This window comes from Lissotriton helveticus, chromosome 4_2 (genome assembly GCF_964261635.1).
Source record: "Lissotriton helveticus chromosome 4_2, aLisHel1.1, whole genome shotgun sequence".
Lineage (NCBI taxonomy): Eukaryota > Metazoa > Chordata > Amphibia > Caudata > Salamandridae > Lissotriton > Lissotriton helveticus.
In genome coordinates this window covers 85,559,149-85,586,199 of record NC_136064.1, presented here as the reverse complement: position 1 = coordinate 85,586,199, position 27,051 = coordinate 85,559,149, and the positions used below count along the sequence as shown (strand labels likewise).

Sequence of the window (27,051 nt, the reverse complement as noted above, 5' to 3'; positions counted from 1 at the left end):
CAAACAGATCCCCAGGTTTTTTGCTATCCCGTAATCTCCCTAAGGACAAGGTGTATCTTTAGGCCAGAGTGAATCCTTAAAGTCCACCGGGAATTGTCCGTACAAGAGAATCTCAGACGTATCCTCATTGCGGCAAAGACAGCGGACAGGCACTGTTGGGCTCCGACCGTACCAAAGTCGCTGCCTTCCCAGGTGAAGAGAAGTTGGGTGTCATCGGCATAGGCCATTATTTTGGCACCCAAACTTTCTGCCAGATAAATAAGGGGGGTCATGTAAACATTAAAAAGCAGAGGGCTCAAAGTCGACCCCTGCGGACACCTATTTCCACTAAAACGTTTGAAGAGTGGTGAGGAGGCATCCATACTTGCTGGAAGTGGTCCGTAAGAAATGACTTAACCCAGCATAAAGCCGTGCCCGAGATGCCAATATCAGACAGCCTGGAGAGTAGCTGGATGTGGGGTACCGTGTCGAACGCGGCAGAGAGGTCCAATAAAATTAGAGCCGTCCTGCCGCCCCCATCCAGACATACCCTTATGGCCTCGGTAACTTCCACCAGTGCAGTCTCCGTGCTAAACGAAGTTCGGAAGCCAGATTGGGAGGGATGTAATGCCCCCGAAGACTCCACAAACTTCTCCAGCTGTCTGAAAACGGCCTTCTCCCAGACCTTAGCCAGAGCTGGGATCAAGGAAATAGGACGGTAATTGGAGGGGAGAAGCGGGTCAGCCGAGGGTTTCTTAATCAAGGGGAGGAGCTTAGCCTGTTTCCATTGGTGGGGCATCACACCTGATTGCAATGAATCGTTGACCAAGGCCGCCACCATAGGAGCAATAACTTTCGCCACTCCACTAAGGACCCTTGCTGGATTTTAATGATTTTAAGATAGCCAGCATATCTTTCGTCTCAACTGGATCAAAGGTGTTTAGGAATTGGGAAGGGTTATTACAATCCTGGACCGCAGGGGTGGGAGAAGACCAAGCCCGGGCGGGTCGCTTAAGGCTGGCCTGAATGTTTTCAATTTTTTCTATAAAGAAAGTGGACAGCTTTTCTAGTCATGATCAGTCCCCCTAGATGAGTTCAGGGAAAGAGTGGAACTCCAAACCCTCTTCTGGAAATGATATAACTCACTCAAAATAACACTAGGAAGCAGGGGATATACTTTAAAATGTTTATTTCTAAAACCCAAGTCTAAAATATAAATGATAACCACACAGAATACGAGAATTAATGTGACATGGTCAGCAAAAACAATATGAGCACTCCTAACATGGTTAGCAAGTTCCTAGCATCCCACCACCCTATAGTCCCTCTAAGTACTATGCAAAATCTTAACAGAAGCAGTAAATAAATTGAGTTTCTTAAGATGGATCACACAGCATACATTCTCTTTGTATAAAGTAGCTGTTTAGCTATTCTCCATCACAGCCTTTTCATAGGACTGAAATACAGTGCGAGGCCGAAGGCCACGTCTCTACACTGCTGCGGGAACTACTTGAAGTCGAGGCTGGTTGTGACTGAAAACCAGTGTGACCTCTAACATGCTAGTCTTGCTCAAAGTCCCTCAGACTTATGACCAGATACCTGGGTTTACTTGCAGGCACTAAAGCTTCAATAAGACTAAACAAATACATGCCAGCTTATAATTTAAATAACTATCATGTTATGGAAGCGCTCATAACAAAAACAGTAAAATATTTCAGTCTAGATAGGCGGAAAAACATGATGCTGATATTACTGCAACTGTCTAAAACTTCACACTATCTACTAAAAGAAATAAAATATTCTGTAAGAAGGCATATAAGGAAAATAGAAGAAGCGTAAACATGACTTGTCACAATGATCACAATAAATGGACAAATAAATACAACTGGTTTAGCAGGGCCAGAGATTAGAAAATATGACTGGGCTGTCTGATTGAATGACTCACAATCTCTTTTAGCAGCAGGTAGATGCCAGGGCACTGAGTTGAAATTTTTTTGGGATATGTTATATGGTTTTGAGATGGGTATCTGTCGAAATTCAACCACTCAAAATACTTTTTTAAAATGAACCCTAAAATGATTCAAATTTTTGAGCCCATTTGGTATGATATACAAATATTCCTAATTTCAAGCATTGCATCAATTCTGCCTGGCCTCTCCTACCTAAATAATTAAATATAATATATTTTTTTGATTGCAGACATTGTGGGAATAATCTATAGTTTTGAGAAGATATCACAAAATAAAATTACAGTTTTATTTTATTTAAATTAAATTATATGCTAAAATCTAACAGGGTACTGGTAACCTTTAAAAAGTATTCCATATCTATTTTTAGCAGCAATTTATTCAACAGAATATCATTCAAAAGCTTTATTCAAATACTAACTAACAAATGGATCATAAAACTGGAAAACTGATGGGAAAGTGAGGATCTTGATGCCTCTGTAAATATCCAGGCAAGTTCCATGGCTTTTTTGATGAACAAATGTTATTGTTTTCCAAACAGCAGTACAGTACACGTAGGCCAACAGTGTCACAGCTTGCACCACATCACATAGATACATAATATTCAATCCCATAAATCCAGTCAGTGGTATTCCCACCATTTATGCCATACTCTTCCTGTGCTTTTGCGGGGAGCCTCTGGCAACATAAATGGGTTTTTATTGTTGGACACACCAGTCCACCCCTGTCCGCCATGCAACCATTGATGGGTCCGCTGGGGTTTTCCTTTTTAGTCACTATCCCTTTTGACTATCAGTATGACAATACCAATGAACGTTCATTTCGCCCTTGGGTCACCAAGGGCGAAATTACATGAACGAGGACATTATTTAGAAAGGACCATTCAACCGTGTAAAATACCATCTCGAAATCCATGAGAAGTAGAGCAGCGGGATGTTGATATCGGTGTGCCTGAGAGAGAAAAATCTGGGCTCTGCAGATGCAGTGTCGAGTACTGCAGGTCAGCATAAAGCTGCATTGGTTTGAGTGAGTTAGGTATGGCAGTGTAGTCTAGTTCCTATATTCCCAATAGGCCCTATGCATTGGAATAATATATCCTATAGAATTAACGTAGGACTTAGGTCGACTTGGTCTCTATCGGTCTCCAGCAACCCTAGTAAGGCTACTCCAGGGATAAGGTCTATAGGCTTGTCAAGTACCAACAAAAGTTCTTGCACTATCTTCTGCCAATGTCAGATTATCACGGAACATTACCAGACCACGTGGTAGAAATCACCGTTGGATGTAGAGCAACGGAAGCACGTGGCTTGGGAGAGCTTTCCATCTTGGTAGAGTCACAAAGGGGTCACATAAGTTAGGTGGAGATTGTTAGTCTGGATCAACCTGAGGCGGGTAGAGATGGTCAGTTCCTGGGGGCCATTCTAGCCTCTCCCCAGTTTTCATGGTCCAGATCCCGGACCCACGCCTTCCACGTTTGTTTCAGTGCAGCTAACCGATTTGGGGTGTGGATGACCATGGAGCAATATATCTAAGAAAAAGCTCCCAACATGAGATTCCCATCAGTAGTTTAGCCTCAAGAGGGCTGAATTCAGGAATATCAGTTTCAGGGGGGATTTCAGCAGTAATTGCATGTCGTAATTGCAGGTACTTGTGAAACTGGGTGTGAGAAAGTTGATATTAGTCGTAAACCTCCTGGAACGTCTGTATGCAGCTGCCTACCCAGATTTCTCCAAGGACAGTAGTACCTCTCTTGTCCCATTTCGAAAACCCCTTTAGTCCCACAGAGTGATGTTACCACTTCCTTTGTCATTGGGGGGTCAACAGCATCAGTTTAAGTTCCCAGCTGTAAGGTGAAGTGCCACTCTTCAGCACAAGAAGAACACTTGGGTGATCTCAGGGAGAAAGTGAGGTATTGGATCTCCATATAAAATTCCCATTATCTTATCCAGTCCCAACAGAGCAAGCTCTTCCTGGTAGGCGAGTTCAGCCCATCACCCATTGAACCAGGCATTAATAACGGTCAACCAAGAAGCTCTATAGTAACATTGGAGCTCTGTCGACGGAGACACTCGACAGTTGGCATAGGCAATCTGGGGGCGACCTCCCGCCCACGAAAAAGAGCAGCAGATGATGGAGTTGAGGGATTGGAACCACTGATGGAATATTGGAAGCAAAAAATTTGGAACACATACAGGAAGCACTGTGGTGTCATCTTGAAAAGAACCACTGGTCTCAAAACAGGATTGGTGTCATTACAACGCGTTGTATTACAACGCATTCCGTTACAACGCAGATTTTACAACGCGGGATCCATTACAACGGATGTCATTACAATGCATGGCATTACATCGCAGGTGCTATTACAACGCATGGCATTACATCGTAAGTATAGGTAAGTTGACTTTTTTTAAAAATTTTTATTTAGTTTATTGTAATTAAATTTTTTTAAATAATTTAATTAAAAGACATTTAAAAATTGTCATTAATTTAATTTAATAAAATAATATCTATTTAATAAATGTAAATATAATAAAAATTGTAATTAATTTAATTTAATTAAAAAATGTAATTAGTTTAATGTACATATTTTTTATAATGAAATTAAATTAAATTAATAATATTAAATTATTTAATTTAATTAATTTAATTAAAAAATGTAATTAATGTAAAATAATTAATTTAATTTATTAAATATATTTCAATTAATTTTAAAATGGTAAATATAATTTAATTATCCCTAAAGCCAAACCCTGCCCTAAAACCTAAAAACACCCCTGTACCCCAAAACCCAAACCCTGCCCTGAAACCTAAAAACACCCCTGTACCCCAAAACCCAAACCCTGCCCTGAAACCTAAAAACACCCCTGTACCCCAAAACCCAAACCCTGCCCTGAAACCTAATAACACCCCTGTACCCCAAAACCCAAACCCTGCCCTGAAACCTAAAAACACCCCTGTACCCCAAAACCCAAACCCTACCCTGAAACCTAAAAACACCCCTGTACCCCAAAACCCAAACCCTACCCTGAAACCTAAAAACACCCCTGTACCCCAAAACCCAAACCCTACCCTGAAACCTAAAAACACCCCTGTACCCCAAAACCCAAACCCTACCCTGAAACCTAAAAACACCCCTGTACCCCAAAACCCAAACCCTACCCTGAAACCTAAAAACACCCTGTACCCCCAAACACCTATACATATACTCCTATACTCATATTTATTTAAAAAATTACTTAAAATAATAAATTTAATTTATAATATTTAAAAACATAAATAAATATTTTTATTTATTTTTATTTATAATTAATATTAATTAAATCATTTATATAATATTAAATAAAATTAAAATAAATTATATACTTACCAATACTTACGATGTAATGGTATGCGTTGTAATAGCATCTGCGATGTAATGCCATGCGTTGTAATGCCATGCGTTGTAATGGATCCTGCGTTGTAATAGCTGCGTTGTAACAGCATTACGACGTAAAAGTTGCGTTGTAAGTGATACACACCCTCAAAACATGAAGTGGGAAACGCGTCAATTTCTGAAGCTCCCTTTTCATGTTGGTTATTAGGGCTGTCAAGTTACAGAAGCAGTGAGCTATGAATACCCGAGTATTGAAAGGTTGAGAGTGGTACTAGGATACCAGATTTCCAGGCGCAGACACTTGAATTCCCCCTAACTGGGATTATCAGGGATTTGGTTTGGTTCATCTGAAGTCAGGTGGCCTCCTCATATATAACTAGTATCGCCAGGGATTGAAGGTCCGAGGCCTGTGGGTTGGCTAGAAAGACCAAAACACTGACTGTGCATCACACAATTATCTCTCCCCACCCCCACCCCCAGCATCCCAGGAACACCCTTGAATTTGGACTTTGCAGCTCATGAGTCGTGCAAGGGGTTCAATCGCTAGGGCAACAGGAGCGGGGAGAGAGAGTAGCCCTGACAGATGCCCCTGCGTATAGGAAAGGGGGTGGAGATTGAATTGTTTATTTGAACCTGTGCTGATGGCGGGAGTACAGGAGCTAAATTCAAGAAAGTGGGACCCCAGTCCGACATGAACGAGGACATTATTTAGAAAGGACCCTTCAACCGTGTAAAATGCCATCTCGAAATCCATGAGAAGTAGAGCAGCGGGATGTTGATATCGGTGTGCCTGAGAGAGCAATCTGGGCTCTGCGCATGCAGTGTCGAGTACTGCAGGTCAGCATAAAGATGCATTGGTTTAAGTGAGTTAGGTAGGGCGTTGTAGTCTAGTTCCTATATTCCCAATAGGCTCTGTGCATTGGAATAATATATCCTATAGAATTGACGTAGGACTTAGGTCGACTAGGTCTCTAGCGATTATACTAAACTTAATTGTGAGTGCCAGCTAGCTCAGAGGTCACTGGAAACTTTCTTGAATAAACAAGAAGGGATTAGTTTCTGACAACCGCATAAACATAAACAACTTTGTTTCCCCAAGAGTAAGAAATGTATCTCTAGAGTCGTGGAAACAATAGATAGATATTTTACTCAGTCAATCGTGCATGCTTTGTTTCATCAGAGGTGCAGAGAAATAGAGAGACAGGCGTTTTCAATAAAAAGGTTTATTGAACAGTCTTCTTTCTCATGCATAGGAAATGAACTGCTACAATTGTAATACAGGCTGTAAAGTATAATACGTACAGCGTGAAGAGTATTATAAAATAATACTGAAAAAGCATGGTATGGTTTCTAAGCCATAAAATACATACATAAATAACAATGACTAAAAGTACTCAACTGGTGCTTCGAAAATATGCCTACCCCAATGTACCTAACCTAAGTCTAGTATGCGGGGAGAAGTAAGTGTGGTGTAGCATAGGTTTGGTATTCTTTTGCCAAGAATCTATCCAAGATTTCTCCTAGGGTCTAATCAGCTCCGTACCTTGGATTTAGAATGAAGGAAGTCTAGTATCTCTCTGTCTCGGACTCGATTTCCCAACACCCCGCAAGGGGAACTTGGAAACACTGGACCTGGATTCTCAGCGAGAGAAAGGACAGCTTCTCTTTCAGTGCGTCAGCTGGAGGGTCGGCTTCCTTCGGCACTTGCTGTAGCGAGCTGCGTCGGGCAAGTAGATAGTCGAGCTGCTCCGAACCACCGTGTGTTTGCTAGGGCAAGTGTAGGCATATTTATACCTTGAAGGTGCCTGGTTTGACGTAAAGTCGGGAATAATAATGTCATCAAAGAACCCCAAGGGAATGGTAGTTCTTTGAAAACTCCATGATTTCTAGGACAAATCAATATTCAAGCAAGGGGATGTCCCTGTCTGCTGAAGTCGAGTTTTCCAAGAAATCGTTGTGGCTTTTCAGAACTAGTGGAAGTATCGATGCCTGTATTTGGACTGCATGGGCTATGTCTTAAATATGGGTATGATTTATATGTCTATATAAGGGCAAAGTGAGTTATACCTATATAAGGGCATGAATCGGGAAAATTACCCAAGGGTCCTAAAATGCTATACAACAGCAGGGTCGGTCGTAGCCAGTGGGTTAGGAACTTGACAAAGATCTTAATCTCAGAGTTGCTTAGGAAAATGTGGCGGTAAGAGGTGCATTGATCAGGGGTGGCCCATTGTAGAGATAACCCCAATCGAGGCCGTGTTGAGCTCTGGGAGGAAGGCACCTTTAGTGGCTACTTCGAATTATATGGAGAGAAGGTGGGGAACAAGTGTACTGTGGAATTTCCATTAGTATTCAATAGGAAAGCCATCCAGGCCTTCTGTTTTACCTTCCTTCATTTCTGAAAGTGCCATGTCTATTTTGTCAGTTGTGATATGTTGATACAGGTCTCGGGCTAACGAGCCAGGAAAGAGAGGAGTGGAATCTTGACCAGTAGTGAGTATGTTACTTCCTGTGGAGGCCGTGGTCTGATTTGGTGAACACTTGCACTATATCGGAGGTGCGTGTCTGTATGTGATCTTCTAGATCCATGATCTGAGGGACAACTCTGGAAGCAGTTTATTTGGTGGCCAGCCAGTAGAGGAGCTTCCCAGATTTATCTCTGTGCTCATAGGCCATTTGGGTTGTCACTCTCTAGCACTGTCTGGCCTCTTCCGGTGAGATTTGTCTATCTGAGGCTCTTCCCACCTCCAGTCGGCGTCTGAGATCAGCTGATGTCTGAGTCATGACTTTGGGGTCGATTCCAATTCGGAAAAAAAAACATCTGTACGATTTGTATCCGGAGCCCTCTCCGTACGAATCGTACCCATCCGTCCGAGTCGCGAAGTACGATCCGTATTCCGTGAATTCGTCCGAATCGTCGCGATCCGTACGTATTGCAAGGCTGAAACCGTCAACCGTACGACTCGTACACATACCGTACGACTCGTAAACATGCCGTACAACCCGATGAGTATGATCCGGACCGGGGTATGAGGATGCGATTCGTACGGTCCACGTCAGGTAAGGGCGAGTCGTACGGAAAAGCACACAAACACATACACACCGTACGGTCCGTACCCCCCATGATCACAGGGGTACGCACCGTACCCCTGCGATCATGGGTGTACGAGCCGTACCCCCATTGTACGATCGGTGTACGAGCCGTACCCCATTGTACGATGGGTGTACGAGCCGTACCCCATGTACGATGGGTGTACGAGCCGTACCCCCATTGTACAATGGGTGTACGAGCCATACCCCATGTACGATGGGTGTACGAGCCGTACCCCCATCGTACAATGGGGGTACGGCTCGTACACCTATCGTACATGAGGTATGGCTCGTACACCCATCGTACAATGGGGGTACGGCTCGTACACCCCATGATCGCAGGGGTACGGCGCGTACCCCTGCGATCATGGGGGGTACGCACCGTACCCGGGGGGGGCCATTCCGTACCTGTTTCGGCGCGAACTCTGCTTTTACGGCTGTTTTCAGCTCCCGTAGAAAAAGGGTCGTACGGTGCGTACCCGACACGTATCGTACTTGCTGGGTCGTAAAAACCAGCCGCGAACCGTACAGATATCGCGTACAGCGGGTTCCAAAGAGAGAATCGTACGGAGATTAGAGTTGTACGGTGTCTTGTACGACTCGTACGGAGTACGGCTTTTGGTACGAATCGTACTTCATCGTACGTACGGGGGATGTTGCAGGGTACGATTCGTACGGGAAAAACGCTCCGAACGGCTATTCGGAGCAGTTTTTACCGAATCGGAATCGACCCCCTAGTGCTCAAGAGCAAGGATTTGGGCCCCGAAGGCCATAATGTGTGCTAATGGCTTCTGTTCTTTGCCTCAGATAAACCCCCTTGTCAGCCCTCTTATTGTAGGCTTGCTGGCTGGCCAAAGTGTGCCAGCCGAGTCCACTGTTTTGATTTGTCTCAAAATAAAAGCAAAGCTCAGACTCCAGGTAGTCAGAGCATTGTTGGTCTGTGAAGTACTATGCATTGAGGCGCCACATGGACCTTTTGGCCAGTTCCAGGGAATCCATGCACATTGCGAGTGGGGCATGGTTGGACATTCCCAGAGGAACCATGTCGATTTCAGACATCCGAGGGATGTCCTTGGATGGGAGAAAGCGGAAGTCAATACGTGACATCAACTTGTGGCCAGTGGAGTTGTGGGTAAAGGGCAGGTCATGGGGATGCCAGTTCATCCAACTGTTACAGAGCCCCAGTAAATCCAACCGGGCTATGAGTTGGCGGGAATGGGAAGTATGTCTTGTACACGGGGGGGCTTGTTGAGTCTATATCTGGGTTGAGGACTGCGTTGAAATTGCCTCCTTTGATAGTGGTAACCACTGAAAGGTTTGATTGGACGGTAGTCAAGGAACTCAGTGTAGAAGAAAGTATCTGGTTTGTATGTAGCCCAAAAATTGTCCTGTTTTTTCCTCAAGTAAGCCCTCTATGTTAATGTATCTACCATCAGGGTCTGTGCGGACATTGGTCACTACCTGAGGAAAGCGCCTCTGTAGAAAGAAAGCCACCCCAGGAAACCCTGGCAAACCCAGAATGGTATACCCTGTCATACCACATCTTTTAAGGAATGGGCAGTGGTCCCCTATTGGCTGGACCTCCTGTTGCATGAGGACATCGGACTGGAAGCGCTTAGCATATGGAAGGACGGAGGAACGTTTAATGCGGTCCAGCAGGCCATTCACGTTCCAGGACATAAGCTTAAATGTTGTCATAGGGATCGTGAACTTAGCAATGGTCAGGTAATGTTACTGATCTGTGTAAGAACTGTGGTGTGACAGTATGGTAGGAATCCATCGTGAACTGTGCGTGGATAGTGGGTGTGAGTCTGATCGTGGCTCCTGTGACCTAAAAACAATACAGTAGAACCTGTGTCTACAAGCAGTCCTCTTATAACCCCTAACCACCCCACCCCATACTTCTAACCCCAAAGCATCTGTCACCCTAAACTTGGTAATAAGAAAGACAATAAACTTAGGCATACGATGGGGACCTTCTCCAATTTAGCATAACAGGCTGAGTATTTAACTGAGTAACTGAGTGCGTCTTCCATTTAGCATAGCCAGTGCTTAATTTAAGCCAGTGGTTTCCGATGCTCAGCACCAGCATTTAATTGAAAACACCGGGGCTTGTAACAGTCTGCCACAGGGTGGCACTGTCTGTCTAATTTAAAGATGAGCACAGCAACAGTTGTTTATTAGTTCAATATACTTTTGAAATGATTATTAACTACTACCCAAGCCATTCCTATAGCTTTGGGGGCCTTAAACAGAGTGAATTGTCTCAATTGTAGTAGTGTGATGATTAGTAATTGTGTTGGTACTGCCATTGACAGCACTGTGAGGGGCTATGTGTAGTGTAAACTGCAGTGCCCTCCTGACAAGGTCCGCGGCACTTATTTCTTTGCAAATTAAGCACTGAGCATAGCACCTCTAAGTGGTTAACTCCTCTCCACCTCAAAGTGGCACTGTTCAAGCAGGTCTTTGTGGTAGACCTGTAAGGGTCTTGAACTGAGGGCCTGAGAGGTTCATCATGTGAGGTGGTTGATTGTTCCTCGTGCTGCCAATAGTGGATTCTGTGTGGCTGTGGGTATGAGTGTGGTTTTTAAGGCATCTTGTGTGCCTCTTCCTTGGTGGTTTTGGGGCAGTGAAGAGAGCTCTGCAACAATCATATGTTAGTGTTTCCATGGTCGACTGTGCATCGGCGCTCCCCTTTCTCACCTGCAAACCCTCAGGCCTGCTCAGGTATTTCAAAGAAGTAGGTTTTGGGGTAAATGATCGCCTTCAGTTTCGCCCACAAGATAAGCATGTATTGGAGGTTGAGAGACCAAGAGTTTTCTTTAACTTCTCCGAAAAAGCGCCTATATTGCTGGATCGCCCTGTTGTAGTTGGGACAAATCATGATGCAAGAGTTTTGAAAACTGAGATCAGGCGGTGTCCTAGCCTCTCACTGGATAGCATCTTGATCTTGAAAATTAAGTATCCGTGTGATCAGTGGGCATGCTATTGCTCCAGGAGGGGGCTGTCACCGGGACCCATGATCTCAGCCACCTGTCAAGAAAGTGTTCAGTGTTGGAAGATTGTGAGCCCTCTGGGAATCCGATGAACCAAAAGTGTTCTTGTGAGATCTATTTTCAGTGTCTTAGGCATGTTCTACGAGGGTTGCGGTGGAGGTAAGTAGTTTTGAGACCTGTTTTTTAAGGACCACCATATTGTCTTTCACTGAGGATACCCAGAGTTTGGCTTCAGTGACGTCGCTGACAACATTTCTAAGGTCTTGGTGAATGAGTTATACGTTGGCTTTAGCCTCTTCCACCTTGGGCTCCACCTCTGTTGTAGAATTTTGGATTGCGTGGAGGATGGTAGTATGGTCAGAGGGTCCAAACTTTTGCTGCCATCCTGGTGGACCAGAGGGGGTTCCTGTGGTGCCCAAAGCTGCAGTTGTATATGGGTCCATTTTGGTTTGTACCTGCACAGGCGGCAGAGGTTTATTTCGCCCCATGGCAGTCACAATGTGTCTGGTTCGAAAGATGGCAGGAGGAACCCAGGCACACCCTTGTTTGCTTACCTCAGGACATTACAAGTAGCCCGGGTTTCGAATCCTGTGGACCACAGCAGCTGTTAGTCCCAGGAGGTCTGTATGTTAGTAGAAATAGCCAGTGTCTAACCCAGGGTGGTGTGGAGTGCAAAAAAACGATGGATTTAGGCCCAGATCCTTGTACTGGGGTGAATGTATGACATTGCTCTACATTCTGTCCATCAACTGTGTTTTTTGCTGTAGAAATAGGAATGCCACCAGCCAGAGCAAATGTAAGGGGTTTGACCAGAAGGAGCTGGATGCACCCTGGCCCACCTACCCCAGGGCAGCAGAAGCAGCCAGGACTAGGCCAGCATTAAGGAGCTTGTGGGGCACTGCAGTGGTTGGTTGGTCACGGGCTACAGAAGAGTTGTATGCCAGTGGGAGTTGGGCAGTCTCCCGGGCAGAGTAGGTGTCTTTGGACAGAGGGTCAGCTGAAGGGGACCCAGTGCAATTTGGCCTGCTTCCCTCAGGATAGCACGAGGAGATAGGGCACAGCAGCAATCTGTCACATGCTCCTGTAGGTACATGTGTTGATGGGAGGCGGTTGGCTCTCAGATGGGAGTGGTAGAACCTGGGCCGCTACAGTGTTGCACTTTGGAGAGGCCACCTCAGGGCCGCAGTCCTATACGCTCTTCGGGCCATAGGGTCGACCTTCCCTCTTTGCGGGAGTCCAGGCCTCTCAGGGCCTGCAGACCCTTCATCGCCGACCCAATGGACCACAAGCTCCACCACTGCGTCTTCACACGAGGGGCTCTCCTCCGTCGGCTTCAAGACCCTCAGTCCAGGAACCCTTTTTTTTGCAGCTGGAGGTAGCTGGGGGAGAGGAGTCAAAGGCCAGCGAGCGGATGCTTGCGCCTACCGTGAACATTTAAGAGCACAGGAGGTGTGATACCTACCTTCCGTTTGCTGCCACCCACGCAGTCGCACGTCCACTCCCACACCCCGACCTCGCTGCTCCCTCGGAGTGGTCCCGTATGCCTTCCAGTTCGGTCAGGAATATCCTCAGGGCCCCCCGGGTTACCGATCGCAGCCGCAGTAATCTGTGGACTGCCATTATGTGCAGCCCTGCTCCACTGGACCTGGTCTCCAACTGTGTCCTCCTGCTGATGTCACACCCCTCAATATCAAGTGGACTTGTCTGTGGGTTGGGAGAGACAATGTCTCCCCGTGTCAGCTGTAAACTCGTTGACAAGCATGACGGCGGATGTCAGAGGAGGTCGGGAGCATTTCTAAACTCAACCGCCATCTTAGCTCCCTTGGCCACGTCCACCAAATTACATAGCTTTTTTTTATATGACCCTCTACCACACTTATTATACATTTAAAATATTAAAGAAAATGTATTCAGGCACAGTATATAAATGTACCATATGCAGTAACAGAGATGCTGATCATAATTGCATATTTTTTTAATTGTTTGGGGTTGGATTGCTTATGGTTCAAGATCAATCACTTTTTGAAAATAAAAGGGAATCCTAGTATTAAAAATTAGTCTGATCTGGAAGATCTTGGGGTTAGTAACATTTACATCAATGAACCTGTAACAAATCAGATGATCATATGTTTGACTTCACCAATTGCAAAATTATTAATTGTCAAAACATGAAAGAATGTAATTCCCTTGCATTTTGGTGAATTGTGTAAGAAATATTGTTTACATATCTGAAATGGAATGGTCTATTGTTAGAAAGGGAGTGTTAAGAAAACAAAAGGTGGGAAAAATATATTCTTGGTTGAAATGATCTGCTAAAAAAGTATAAAATATAATATTTAAAGTCTTCAATGATTAGATATCATAGTTTGTATAATGCCAGACCATCATCTCTTACACATCATTCTTGAATTGTGTACTACCCTGTGGCTTCCTATCTTTAAAAAATAAAAGAATTCTTGGAGTGGAAAAGCAAATTTAACCTATGTTTTGTGGGAATTCCATCATAACACCTAGGGTACTTAAGTGTTGTAGGATTCAAGTCAATCTTGCCCTGTATGAAAATGTAGTAGCATACAGGGTCAGAGAAAAATATTTAAGGGGTCGCCTCACCCATAATTTATCATGGCATTCTTCATCAAAGGCGACCTCTCACACTGGAGTAGGATAGTACCACTCCAGTGGACTCAACCAAATAAAATTAGAAGTTCTTTGATTTTTTATTTTTTTTACAGCACAAATTCACCGGTTCAGATCACAATTCTAAAATTACTAGGGGTATACCCAAGGAGATACATTTATTAATGGGTACCCCTAGTGTAGGTTAAAACCAGAATTGTGATGTAAGGGTAGAACATAATGGTTTATCTAACTATTCGAGAATACTAACATGTTTCTACCTAACAATAGTGTCAAAAATGGTCAAACTTCTACATCAGAGTAAAAAACTCCCTATCTACATAGCACATGCGCTATATGCAGAAAGACAGAGACTATGCCCTCATACCACTGAGATGTCTATCATGACATGAGCCCAATTTTGGGGAACTACGGGCTTCATGGATCAGAATGAGATGTGTCGCCTCTGTGGTCACAAAGTCCAGGGGGCTGAATAGGTCAAATAGACTGTCTCAAACTCTTGACGAATATGTGACCTCAAAGGAGACGCCCCTCATTCTGATCTATGAAGTCTGTAGTTTACCCAAATTTTGGTATGTCATGATGGATATCCCAGTGGTATGAGAGCATAGTCTCTGTGTTCCTGCATGTAACTTATGTGCTATGTGGATAGGGAGTTATTTGACCCTGACAGAGACCTTTGGCCATTTTGTGGCACTATTGTCAGGTCAAAACATATTGGAATTCTCGAGTGGTTAGGTGAACCATTATGTACCTTAGGTGTTATGATGTTGTAATCAAGAGGATGCACTTGGGTTCTTTTTCCTCTTGAATGTCCCACTGGGATTATTTGTGGAAATTCCAGCCCACTGCTTATGACAGCTTTCTTCAACCTGCAGCATCTGACTTTTTTGATGCATGTCATCACATTCTGTGACTGTGGATGTCTCTTCTGTAGGTTCTGTACCAGGAAAATGGCCTCCCAATGGGACATCTCATCCAGAGAAGGAAGCAGGTGGTAGCAGGGACTGACCTTAAGATCCTATTGCGCTGCATCAAAAACATGCCAGAGCTCAACAGTAACAACTCATGCTACACTGCTGGTGAGGTATGGTTTCTTTTTCCCAATAGGTGACTGAGGAGTGTAATAAGGACATTATATTAATTTATTGTCCTTTTTGCATGCTTGTGTGTGGTGCCAAATCTAGGAAAGAGTGTGAATAGCAAGTAGCTCCTTGCGACACCACCTCCCACTTAAAATACATAATCAAATGAATGATACCGTTTTCATATTCCTTTATTCATTAAGTTTATTACTATGGCAATTCACCATGATTTATTGATAAGGAAGCATTCATTGTCAACTGTAGGAGGCTGGCTTAGTATATGGTGCACACTTATTTAAGTGGAGCACCTTGCTCTAATTCAGACAACCCCTGCAATGATTTTTGTGGTCTTAGACAACCTTAGAAAGCTCTCCAAGTGGTAGCTGTGGAAAACAGCCTTCAGGCTTAGTCCAGAAGGAGTGTGATGCAGCTTGTTTTACCAGTACTGATCATATAGTGTAGGTTAAACGAATAAAAAATTATTTTTTTATTATACACACTCACTAAAACATTGCAATATCTCCTCCTCGGAGATATAATCACAATGCACACAATACTTTAGTAATAGAACAGCCCACATACACAGTGGTCTCTAGGGGGAGACCAAACCATATACTTATAAAGTGGAATGCGACCCACAACTGAAGATGAGACTGGACCCAGAAGACTTAGAAGAGCCATGGACCCAAAGAACCACCCAAGGTATGGACCCAGGAACCCCACGGAGGCCGTGTGCAGAGTGGAAACATGACAGCGTGCTCAATACAAGTCAAAGAGGAATTTTCGGTTGCAGTCTTCAAGAAGAAGGACCCTTCCCAGATGACCCTGAGGAAACCCCATGGAAGATGAAAGGTTGCAGAGTCACCCCACTCATGGATACCCCGGGAACCAGGATACCTACACCAGGAAAGTCAGGTGCATAGATGCGAAGTGACTTTGGAACTGCCATAGACCACAATGGAGGACTTCAGTAAAGAAGCCGCTGGCGAAGAAGGTAAAAGAGTCTGGTGGGATCCAAGTGTGGATTCAGGAAGAGAGGTACCTGCAAGCAGAAGGGACAGAGTCTATGTCACTCGAGTGACCAGGAGGCACAGAAGACAAATGCCTACCGATGCCGGATGATGCAGGAGAGTTGACTGTGACCTTTTCACTGCAGCTGTGCGGACCAGGCAACACTGTAGAAGACCATGAGCCATTCATGGCCTGTCCCACGCCAGATGTCAAGGGCGAGGGGGTCGTTGTCCGGCAAGAGCACCAACAAGCCTTGGCAGCGGCAACAAACATGGCAGACGAAAAAGGTAGAGTGTCGGGACCAGCAAGGTCCAAGGGACTCATCAAATGCAAGAGAGTCAGAGCAGGCCCAGAATGAACAGAGTAGCCCACTGGATCCAAAGAAGACCCTCAAGAGGACCCACAGGCCTGTGGCACAAGAGCCACAAGAGGACCTTGGGCAGCTCACCAATGAAGCAAGACCACGGTGCAGAGGATGCGGTGAGGATGAAGATCTTTGTAGCAAGAGATGCTGGAAGCTCGAGATTCTTGGAGCCCGAAGACCTCTGGAGAAGAGAGTCAACAAAGCCTTGATAATGGCAAGTCGACACAGTGAACAGAGGTACTGCTCCAGCGGTCCAGACGAGGGATACTGACTTCAAAGTTGCTGAGAAGACAGTGCAGGCCTTGAGGGAGTTGCAGAACCAACACCTTGGTTGCTGAACCTTTCGGAGTTCATGAGAGCTCAGGAACACTAGACCAGTCAGCTTCGTAGCGGTGCCTGCTAATGCAGGGGAGTGACTCCTTCACTCCAAGGGAGTTTCCTTTGGGTGTCTTGGATGCCCACAGGCCTAGAGAAGAACCTCTATGGAGCACAGGCACAGACGACGCAGAAGACTGCCAGGACTCTGAGACCAGGAGCAGCAGGAGTCTTCCAGATACAGTCTCTGTTCCCAAAGCGAAGCCAATGTGCCCGGACGGTTAAAGATAAAATGGTTTCGGATCGGCATCTTGTCCCACGATGAATCTCAAGAGCCACACACAGGTAAGCCCTTAAGTACCTTAAGGAAAGGGTTGGGACGATTCAGGGTGGGAGCCAACGGCTCCCTGAAATGGTTTCAACTGGAGTATGCAAGGAGGGCACCAAATGTGCTTCAAAGCAGTCTAGTGGCGCTGGCAAATGCCCCACCCTGGCCCAATACACTAAGTCCTGTCTAGGAGTGGTCACACCTCCCTGTGACAGGTTGCCTTTTGTCCTACCTTACCCTGCTTGAGCCTGGCTCAGCAGCAGGAGGGCAGAATCACGTCTGTGTTCGGCATCAGCCATAGCTTGCTGTCAGACCTTGGAACATAGAGGGCTTTCTGGAGGAGCCCCATAGTGCATGAAATTATACCTCCAGCACTGTTTACGGTGTTGGGGTAAGATTCCAACATGTTTGATACCAAACATGCCGGGATTCGTTACAGCCAGTTTAGAGTTAGCCATCGCGTAATGACACATGGCCACTCTATGTATCGTAATGGCTGATGCACTTACAACGCTTGGAGAATGGACTCCGGGGAATGTAGGGGTGTCATGCTCATGCAAGGGCACCCTCACACTTCTAACCAAGCACCCTGCCTTCAGGATTGAAAGGCCTGCCTTAGGGGTGACAAAGGTTTTAATTGGAAGGACCTCAGATATAAGAATGGCAGGCCTGTAGTCACAATGTAAGTGGTCTCCCATGGGTGGCATAGTACATGCTTTAGCCCATGGGCGACCCCTGGTGTACCTATGCCCCGGGTACCTTAGTACCATATACTAAACTTACAAGAGTGCACCAATAGCCAATCTGGGGGGGAACCTAAGTACTCACCATGGTCCAATTTAGAGAGGAAGCACAGATACTGGGGTCCTGATTAGCAGGATCCCAATTAGACTACTCAGAAAACAGATTGACACTAGCAAAAAGTGGGAGTAACCACAAAAGCATATCCTACTTTCCTACACCCTCTCTTTAGTGAAAAAGAATAAGCGTGTGTGTGCATGTGTAGTGATAAGGTCCACAGCCAGGATGTAGTTTTAAGTAGATTTATTGAGTTCAGTTACAATTAGTGAGTTGTAGAGATGCAGCCCCACCATCAGCAGTCTGCCTGCTGCTCAGCCCATACTCCAACTGACACACACGAGCATCCAGGCACCCAAACATTCCATTCAAGACTCTCACACCAGCATTCCATGGTTCTCATTCACACTGGCTGAGCAGCAAGCGAGAAAGGAACAGAGAGTAACTAGATAATTATAATACAGATTACAACATATCTTCCCTTATTCCGCAAAACAAAAATAGAAACCGCAAAGTAGATAAAGTTTCAAACAAGGGTAACCCCCAGAAATAGAAAAATGGAACAAGGGAGAAAAAGCAAGAAGAAAGTGAACTCAAATGTGAAGGGATAAAAGCAAAGATACCAAGAAAATCAAAGTGAGCTAGGAAGTAAATACATAGGAGATATGCAAGAGTAAGTACAAGAGAATATGAAATAGAAGGATAAGACCGAAGTACAAGAGAAATGGAAAGAAAAAACTGAGAAAATAAACAAGATCAGTACAAAAAGTGCATGTACAGGAAAAACAGTGTACAGAAGATGCGTAGACAAATATACATAATATATCACCCACCCATCATCCTCCTATAAATTTTAAAGAAACAGTAGAGATGGGTGAAAGACACCCAAACTCACTTTCCCCAAAATACAGGTGAATAAATGGACCAGAAGCAACATGGAACATCTACACCCAACATCAACCGAAGAAAAATAAGTTAGGGGAAGAAAGAATAAGAACGTTGACTGCTAACCATACAGTCAAACAGGTCTAGGAGCAGACAACCACGAGTGTGGCACACAAGTGTGCACAAACAATGATGCACATTGGACTCATACATATTAGAACTTCTATTAAGAGGTTAGTAGCATGAACCGAACAGTAGAACACATTGGATTCGTACCCATTAGAACCTCTATGTGGAGTTTAGAAATGTGAGCAGAACAATAGAACACATGGGACTCGTACCCATTAGAACCCCTAGTAGAGGTTAGTAGCATGAACAGAACACCAGAACACATGGGACTCGTACCCATTATAACTCCTGTGTGGAGGGTAGAAACATGCACAGAACAAAATAATACATGGGACTAGTACCCATTAGAAATTGTAAGTGGGACTGACACCCACTACAAACTGTAAAGATTTGGCTAACACCCATAATGTGAAAACAGTGTTGAATGGGGCTAAAACCCATCAACCATGATAAGGGAGAGCCATCCCTTACACTGTGTTGAATGGGACTAAAACCCTAAAGACAGCTAAAACACTAGAAAATTAAACATATTAAGAATCCCACATGTAAGAGATATATAGGATTGAGAGTATAAATGAAACATAAGTTGTACTGTAAGAATGCCAACCTACCCACATAGCGTACTGGGTGAAAATCGCTGATTACAATTCAACATAAAGGTCAGAAACAGCAACATGGCAAAAATAAACTAGCAACACTGACATGCAAGAGTGATGTTTCACGAAAATCCTTCGCAATGTTGAACCATGAGAAAGTTGAAAACCCGGCAGAATACCCAAAAGTACAGAACACTTCTATATTATTGCTGGTTACCTCAGTAGAAACATTCTACATAGGTTTTCAAAACTGCACTGACGGAATGGCAAGGATAGAGGTTTTCAAAACTGGACTGACGGAATGGCAAGGAAAGATTAGCATTACACTTTTGAAGAAAAGCAGTCCCGAACTAGAAAACAACCTTGTAGACTCCTGTTTGAATTACACCCACAAGATGAGACATCCAAACTGCTGAACAGAACAAATCCTGAAGATCAGAGAGAGTCAAACACTCTTAATTGTACCATTAGAGCTGACCATCAAGAGATAAAAATCAACAGAATATCGAAGTCCCCAGTCTCCTTCAAATTGGTGTGAAAATGTATAGGTACAACACGTGGTTGGCAGAAATCAAACCAAATAGGTTGGATAATACGGGACACTTCAAAGCACAGGTACTTGCGTAGTGCCTCCAATCCCAAAATGGCGGCCCGCAGGTGACGCTGGGCCAGATGGCTACCGGCATCGCCGCGCCGCATAGTGTCCAACAGAAGCAGCAGAGTTGAAGATGCGTCATTGAAGAGACTCCGCACGGCACTGGGTGAAGGTGAGTTTGTGTGTGCATTACTTGACCAGTGCTTCCGTTTTAAAATGTTGTGCAGCGGTTGAACTGCCACAAGTGACAAGACATAGTGTAAAATACTATTGTTTAAAAAAACAAAAAAAACATCATAACTGCTTGTCATGAATTATCCTCACCGCAAATGTTCCATACCTTCCACCGGTACCACGGCTTGGTGTAATAAGGTGCATACCAACAATAATAAGGTTGAAGCAAGAGGTCTGTATTAAACAACCTCATCCAACATCCAACAGGAATAGCTGCCAAGCTAGAACATTCCCAAGATTCCCATAAGAACATTCCACTGACCTGGTTCTATACCGAAACACTCCTCATAGAACCAAGTAACATCATCACACTCCTTCCCCTTTACATTTCACAAGATCAAACTGAAAAAATGATAAGATAAAATAACAATAACCAAGTGAAATCATAACGCAAAGCTATAACATGCATATGCTAACTCTCATCCCACATCTCCCTTTCTATTAGAATGATACATAAGAATATGTCTTACAAAGTGAATGTTGTTATACATAATCATTCAGATAAACAGGAGCTTTAGTAACTCTGCTAGTCCTGCGGGAGACATTAACTCTTGTATCAGAATTTGAAATACTTTTCCCAGAAGAAACAGATGGCAACAAAACATCACTTGAAACTTGAACAGGCAAATGTGCAACCCGATTTAGATTCCAAATACGTCCATCATCTGTTTTCACTGCATTTTTGAACATTTTAACAATTTTCTTTACATCTGTAAACTTAGACCACTTCTTACAACCAACAGGAACCCTAATTTTTACCATGTCACCAATTTTGAAATTAGGAACCAGAAAATTTTTCTCCCCATCATAGTAAATTTTTCTTTTCCTCTGTAACTGCAATTCTTTGTTTCTCCATTGCCCAATACTGTTATCTTTTAAACCTTTAGCCATAAGCATCCAACCTGGACACAAATTAGTGTTGGAAGATCTTCCCCTGAACAATTCAAAAGGAGTTCTCCCAGTTGTGAAATGAGGAGTGAAGCGATAAGCAGAAATTCTATTCTGCAATTCCACCCTCCAATCTAGAGAATTAACTCTAGCTAACTGAATTCCCTCTTTCAATGTTTTGTTTAACCTTTCCAAGGAACCGTTAGATTCTGGATGATATAACAATATCTTTTTGTGAACAATACCACAAGCTGACGAATAATTTTCAAACTCAACTGAACAACATTGTGGTCCATTGTCCGAAAGTAATGACTTAGGAAAACTTTCTCTTTTAAATAATGAATCAAGAAATGTTATAACACAACGAGAAGTAACCTCTCGCACAGCACTAACTTCCACCCACTGAGAATATAAGTCCATCAACACCAACAAATAAGGAGTGCTCTGCTCACCATGCAATGGACCGACAATATCTATTGCAAATTCATCCCAAGGACACAACGGTAATTTTCTGCAAACCATTGGTGAACACCTTGGTTTGAGTATTTTGTCACTTAGACGGCACGCCACACAGTCACGAACAGCCCTCTCCACCATCAAATCTAGACCCGGCCACCAACAATCTTGCCTGATTCGCCCGTTAAGATTCTTAGATACATTATTCATGACCTCAACTAGTTCACTATCCTTAGCTAATTCTTCCTTCCACTCATCTTCTTTTATCGCACCCAATGTGATTTCACAAACTCTGACTTCACTCTCCTCATCTCCTTCATCAACAATCTCATCATTTTCCAAATCCTCCACACTATTCACTAAACGTGACAATCTGCGGAAACATTAGTACTACCAGGAATATATTCAAACTTAAAATCAAATTCCTGAAGCGCAATTACCCATCTCCTAATTCTTGCAGACACAGCATCAAGACCTTTTTTTTCCATTATCTCTCTTAAAGGTTTGTGGTCCGACCTCACTACAAATTGACAACCCCAAACAAATTTTCTAAACTTATTAATAGCCCAGAAAATGGCAAGAGCCTCTTTCTCTATCACCGAGTAATTTAACTCAGCGCCTTTCAAACACCTAGATGCACAAGCAATGAGATTTTCTCCACCATTCCTAACTTGGAACAACAAAGCTCCAAGCCCTTTACAACTCGCATCTGTTACTATGAAAGTAGGTTCACCAGGTCTAAATGTTTGCAGATTTGGTGCAAGTTTGAGTTCCTTGTTAATTTGTACAAATTCCTCATTGCCTTCATCAGTCCAGACAAACTCACTTTTCCTACACATCAAACTTCTTAGTTTCTCAGTTTTGTCTGCAAAGTTCTTAATGAATTTATTGTAAAATTCCGCCATGCCCGAAAATGACGAGAGTTTCTCGTTTGAACAAGGTTCCTTAAGCTCTTCAATTGTTCTAACCAAATCCTCTTTGGGTCTCACACCAAAACCAGAAATATGATGACCTAAATAATCCAGTTCTGTCACTCCAAACTTACATTTGTCACGTCTAAGAGATAGCCCTGCTTTTAACATTCACCCTAGCATACACTTCAATCTACTATCATGTTCTTCCTTAGTACTACAACAAATTAACACATCATCCTGATAACATTTCACGCCATTTATACCCTTAAACAAGTCATTCATAATCCGCTGAAACACCGAGGCTGCAGAAATTAGGCCAAACGGCATTCTTTTAAATTTGTAGGAACCGAAAGGAGTTATGAAAGCCCTCAACTCTTGTGATTCAAAAGACAATGGAACCTGATGATATGCCGAAGCCATATCCAACGTCGTAAAGTAACATGCACCATCCAAAGTTGCAACTAACTCTTCTATGTTTGGAAGAGGAAATTTATCAACAATTACCTCCTTATTCAAAGCACGAAGGTCCACACAGAGACGAATCTCATTATTGGGTTTTCTCGCAACAACAATGGGGGCCAACCATTCAGTCGCTTCCACTGCTTCAATCACCCCAGTTTGTAATAATCTATCAATTTCTTTCTTTACAGCATCTAGCATGCAAATTGGCACACGCCAACTTTTGCTGCAACAGGAATTGCACCAATTTTCAACTTGATTTTGTGTTTGTAACCTCTCAAACATCCACGTTTTTCACTGAACAACTCCTTAAAGTTTTCCACCACTTCTTCACTGTCATCATCTACAGATTGCACTTGAATTGACGGATTTGCATTCGGATTGAGCACTACACCCAAATTAGCTTGATGCGACCAGCTTATTAAGCTATCACCTTTTTCCGCCACATAAATTTTCCCTACAACAAATCTCTCATTGGATTCAATATTCTCCGTGAAGTAACCTAACATTTTGATTGGATTTTTTCCATAACCAGTTGGTTTCACATCTGATTTTGTTAATACAAATTTCCCTTTAAAATGTTTTAAATAATCTTCTTTTGAAACAAATGTTAAGTGTGAACATGAATCAAACTTCATCTTAATCTTAACACCGACTACACTAACCCAGTCAGAGGGATGATCTATGATGCCATCATTAATTTCTAATGTAACTTCTTTAGTTTCAACTCTAGTGTCTCTTCTAAATCTTAGACGACAATTCTTTCCCAAATGACCTTTCTTCCCACACACATTGCAGACAACTTTTAAAATTGGACAATTTTTATCATTAGCCATATGTCCCAATCTTCCACATCTGTAGCAATTGCCTTGAAAAGTACCCCCACTTTTCTTTTCTAACACTGCTTTGCCTGCTTGACTGTCACTAACGCCAGCTTTCGTATCAACAGAATCTTTCTTCTTTTTCTCCTCTAGATTCTTCACTTCTTGAACTTGAACTTGTACTTCCTCTATCTTTTCGTTAGTGCACACATTTTTCCCAACTTTGCTCAACTCTCCCACACATTTAAGCATGTGTTACACCCGCTTAGCAATAATCATCACTTCATCCAAAGGTGGTTCATCCTTCATCCAAAGTTCCTCTCTTATTTTGTCATTGGTACATCTCAACACAAATTGATCTCGTATCCTCTCTTCAGTTAACTCACCAAACTTACAGCTAGAAGCGAATTTTCTTAAAACAGTTACAAACTGTTCAACCGTTTCTTCCTTTCCCTGCTCTCTCAGTCCAAAATAATATCCCTCCATTATAGTGCTTACTTTTGGTAAAAAATGTAAGTCTAATTGTTTTATACAAATTTCATACTCATTAAGTCCCCCTTGTTCAGCCTGACTTAATGTAGGTACATTTTCTAAAACTTCCTGCCCTTCTCCTCCAATACAATGCATCAAGAGAGCATGTTTCCTTTCCGCACTTAGATTTGTGCCACAGACCCTTGCGTAGTTCTCAAACATTTGTTTCCACTTTTTCCATCTAATTGGTGGATCACCAGGATCAGAAAGAAAAATTGGTGGCGATGTTACATTCTGCATACTCACACACCCTTTCTACTTATCTTCACCACTGTATGAAGTATTTATAGTACCTCACTTATCTTAACTAAGTTGATCCACTAAAACTTTACTTCATCTAACAGAGTGTACCTATTTTGAACGCATTTCATTTAACACTGTAACTTCACTTTACATTAATGTGTTATAATTAAGTCTTTATACATTACAAAACAGACATAACAAAAAATAAATAATTTTTGGTGTGCTTGTCACTGTAAGCACAAACTCTTTTTCTTTTGCGAAATCTCCAACTGTTTGCAACTTCTAAATACTTCACTAATGATATCCTCTCTTTTCCATGTCCAAGTAGAATGACATTCCTTTCTTAATGAAACAGCTTCTTCCTTCTCTTTTTAAAGTCTGACTCCAGACGACAGTGTCTTTGTTACCACATCCACGCTTTTCAAAAGAGCTTATTTCCTTTTCTTCTGTTCTCCATTCTTAAAATGCCTGCACCGTACCAAAAATTGCCCTCGAGTGACGTTTTAAATACATTCGACTTAACCTTCCAATGATATTCAAGTTATTCTCGATCCGTTTTTTCACACTTAAGATGGCCGCCACTTAACATCACACGCACTCGGTTCTATTTCTGTAGGCAATTGGACACGCCTTTCAACATTTAAAAAAATTTCTAGGGAGCATACAGCTTGTTTTTTTTTTAACTCACGGCAGTGGAACGCAGACGGGCTTCATGCGTTTCACCCTGAAGCACATCCGCTGCTCGAACTGTGCGAAGCGCCACCGCCTCTCTGTTCCCAAGCGTCAAACTTCACTTCCCGCTCACCGCCGTGCTTGCTACACCCCAAGCTGTTTTTCTCCGCCAGGTACCATTTTAAAGTTATCCTTATTCTCCGAAATCTTCTTGTTGTTGAGGTTGTAGACCACTACCAACGTCGGTTCGTCACACCACCAATCGTCGCCAGTGTAATAAGGTGCATACCAACAATAATAAGGTTGCCCTCATAAAACTGTGTAAAGCTCTGCAATAAAACACATGCTGAGAAAACAGCTTTGGGCAGCAAACCCCAATATCTCACAACAAAAGAGATGTTCATAAAGAACACGTTCATAAAATCCCAAACTGTCCAAGTCAACATAGAAGGCACAAAGAGGAAGTGTGGACATACTTGTGTCGCTGTTTCAGCATTTCCTTGTGGGCACACCACGCTTGTGCTCCATGGTTGTGCTGGGGTAGGGCAGTGTGCGAAAGACTGGTGAAGAGCAAAGAAAGGGCTCAGGATCTCACAAGCTATCCACTTGGAAAAGCAAATTAAAAAAACCCATGAAGCATGTCCAGGCTGGACTGTTCGTTGACAAGTGGTCAAGATCACACAAGGCATCACAGTAGCAGAAATACTCAATCCTTGTAGCAGATGAAGTATACGCAGGCTGGGGCTGTCCAGTAAAACGGACACTGGTGGAGTGCTGAGGATCACAGAAACTGTCACAATCCTTGTAGCCAAAGAAGTAAGCGCAGGTTGAGGCTGTCCGGTGAAAAGGACACTGGTGGGGCTGGCATGCCTAGTGCGTCAAAGGAGGCTATATCTTGCTTGTGCCGGTTTCCTTTAGAGATTTCTGCTTTCAGAGTCCTTTTAAAAGCCACCCAGAGTTTCATGTCAAGAGGGGGGCGTGGCCTGGAGGCATGGCCACTTAGACGCACTCGAGAAGAGCTACGAGTGACGGCCTGTGCAAAATGTTATCCTACTGCATCCTGAATCCAAAAACCTGCGGTAACACGCAACACGCAAGTCGCGTGAGAGAGCTGACCCCGGGAGTGAGGCGACGACCATCCGGACCGTGAGGACACCACGGAGCCCAGAGGCAGCCTCGAGCAGAGACGGGGGGGCAGCAACTGAGCCGGGGGAAGGCACACAACGTGACAGGCGCCCGATGATCACGGATCAATATCAGGTCTGGAGGGAGCGGACTCAGTGCGCATAACATGCAGCAGTCCTTTAATGAAGTAGAAAGAAATCCCTAAAACCGGCGCTCCTGACCTTAAAATGGCGGCCGCCTAAGACAAATGTCGATGTAAATGGAAAGCAGAGACAGTGAAGGAGGACCAACAAATCTCTCTTGAGGCAGGGAAAGCTAAAAACAGAGAAGGAGGACTAGCAAGTTTCTCCTGAAACAGGAAAGAAGGAGCCATCCCTGACCCAATTTAACCCACCAACCCTTAAAGAGAGAGAAAGAAAAAAGGGACTAAGACCGGAGGAGAAAGTAAGTCAGGGTGTAGGACTCGGAAGAGCACCCAAATACGGCAGACATCTTGGAATGTAGCCTGTTGCTTAACACAATATGCCAAGAGCATACTCTAAGGTATATTGAGCAAACTA

The 27,051-nt window shown here is 43.6% G+C and overlaps 1 protein-coding gene across 1 annotated transcript in view; it reads left to right on the top strand.

Annotated features, from left to right (window-relative positions):
• The window catches only part of LOC144752204 (tumor necrosis factor ligand superfamily member 13-like), a 208,919-nt gene that overhangs the window by 149,683 nt on the left and 32,185 nt on the right, over positions 1-27,051 (top strand). The window contains exon 5 of the mRNA XM_078640154.1: positions 14,980-15,124. Coding sequence (XP_078496280.1) covers positions 14,980-15,124 — 145 coding nt within the window. The remainder of the gene's footprint in view (positions 1-14,979; positions 15,125-27,051) is intronic.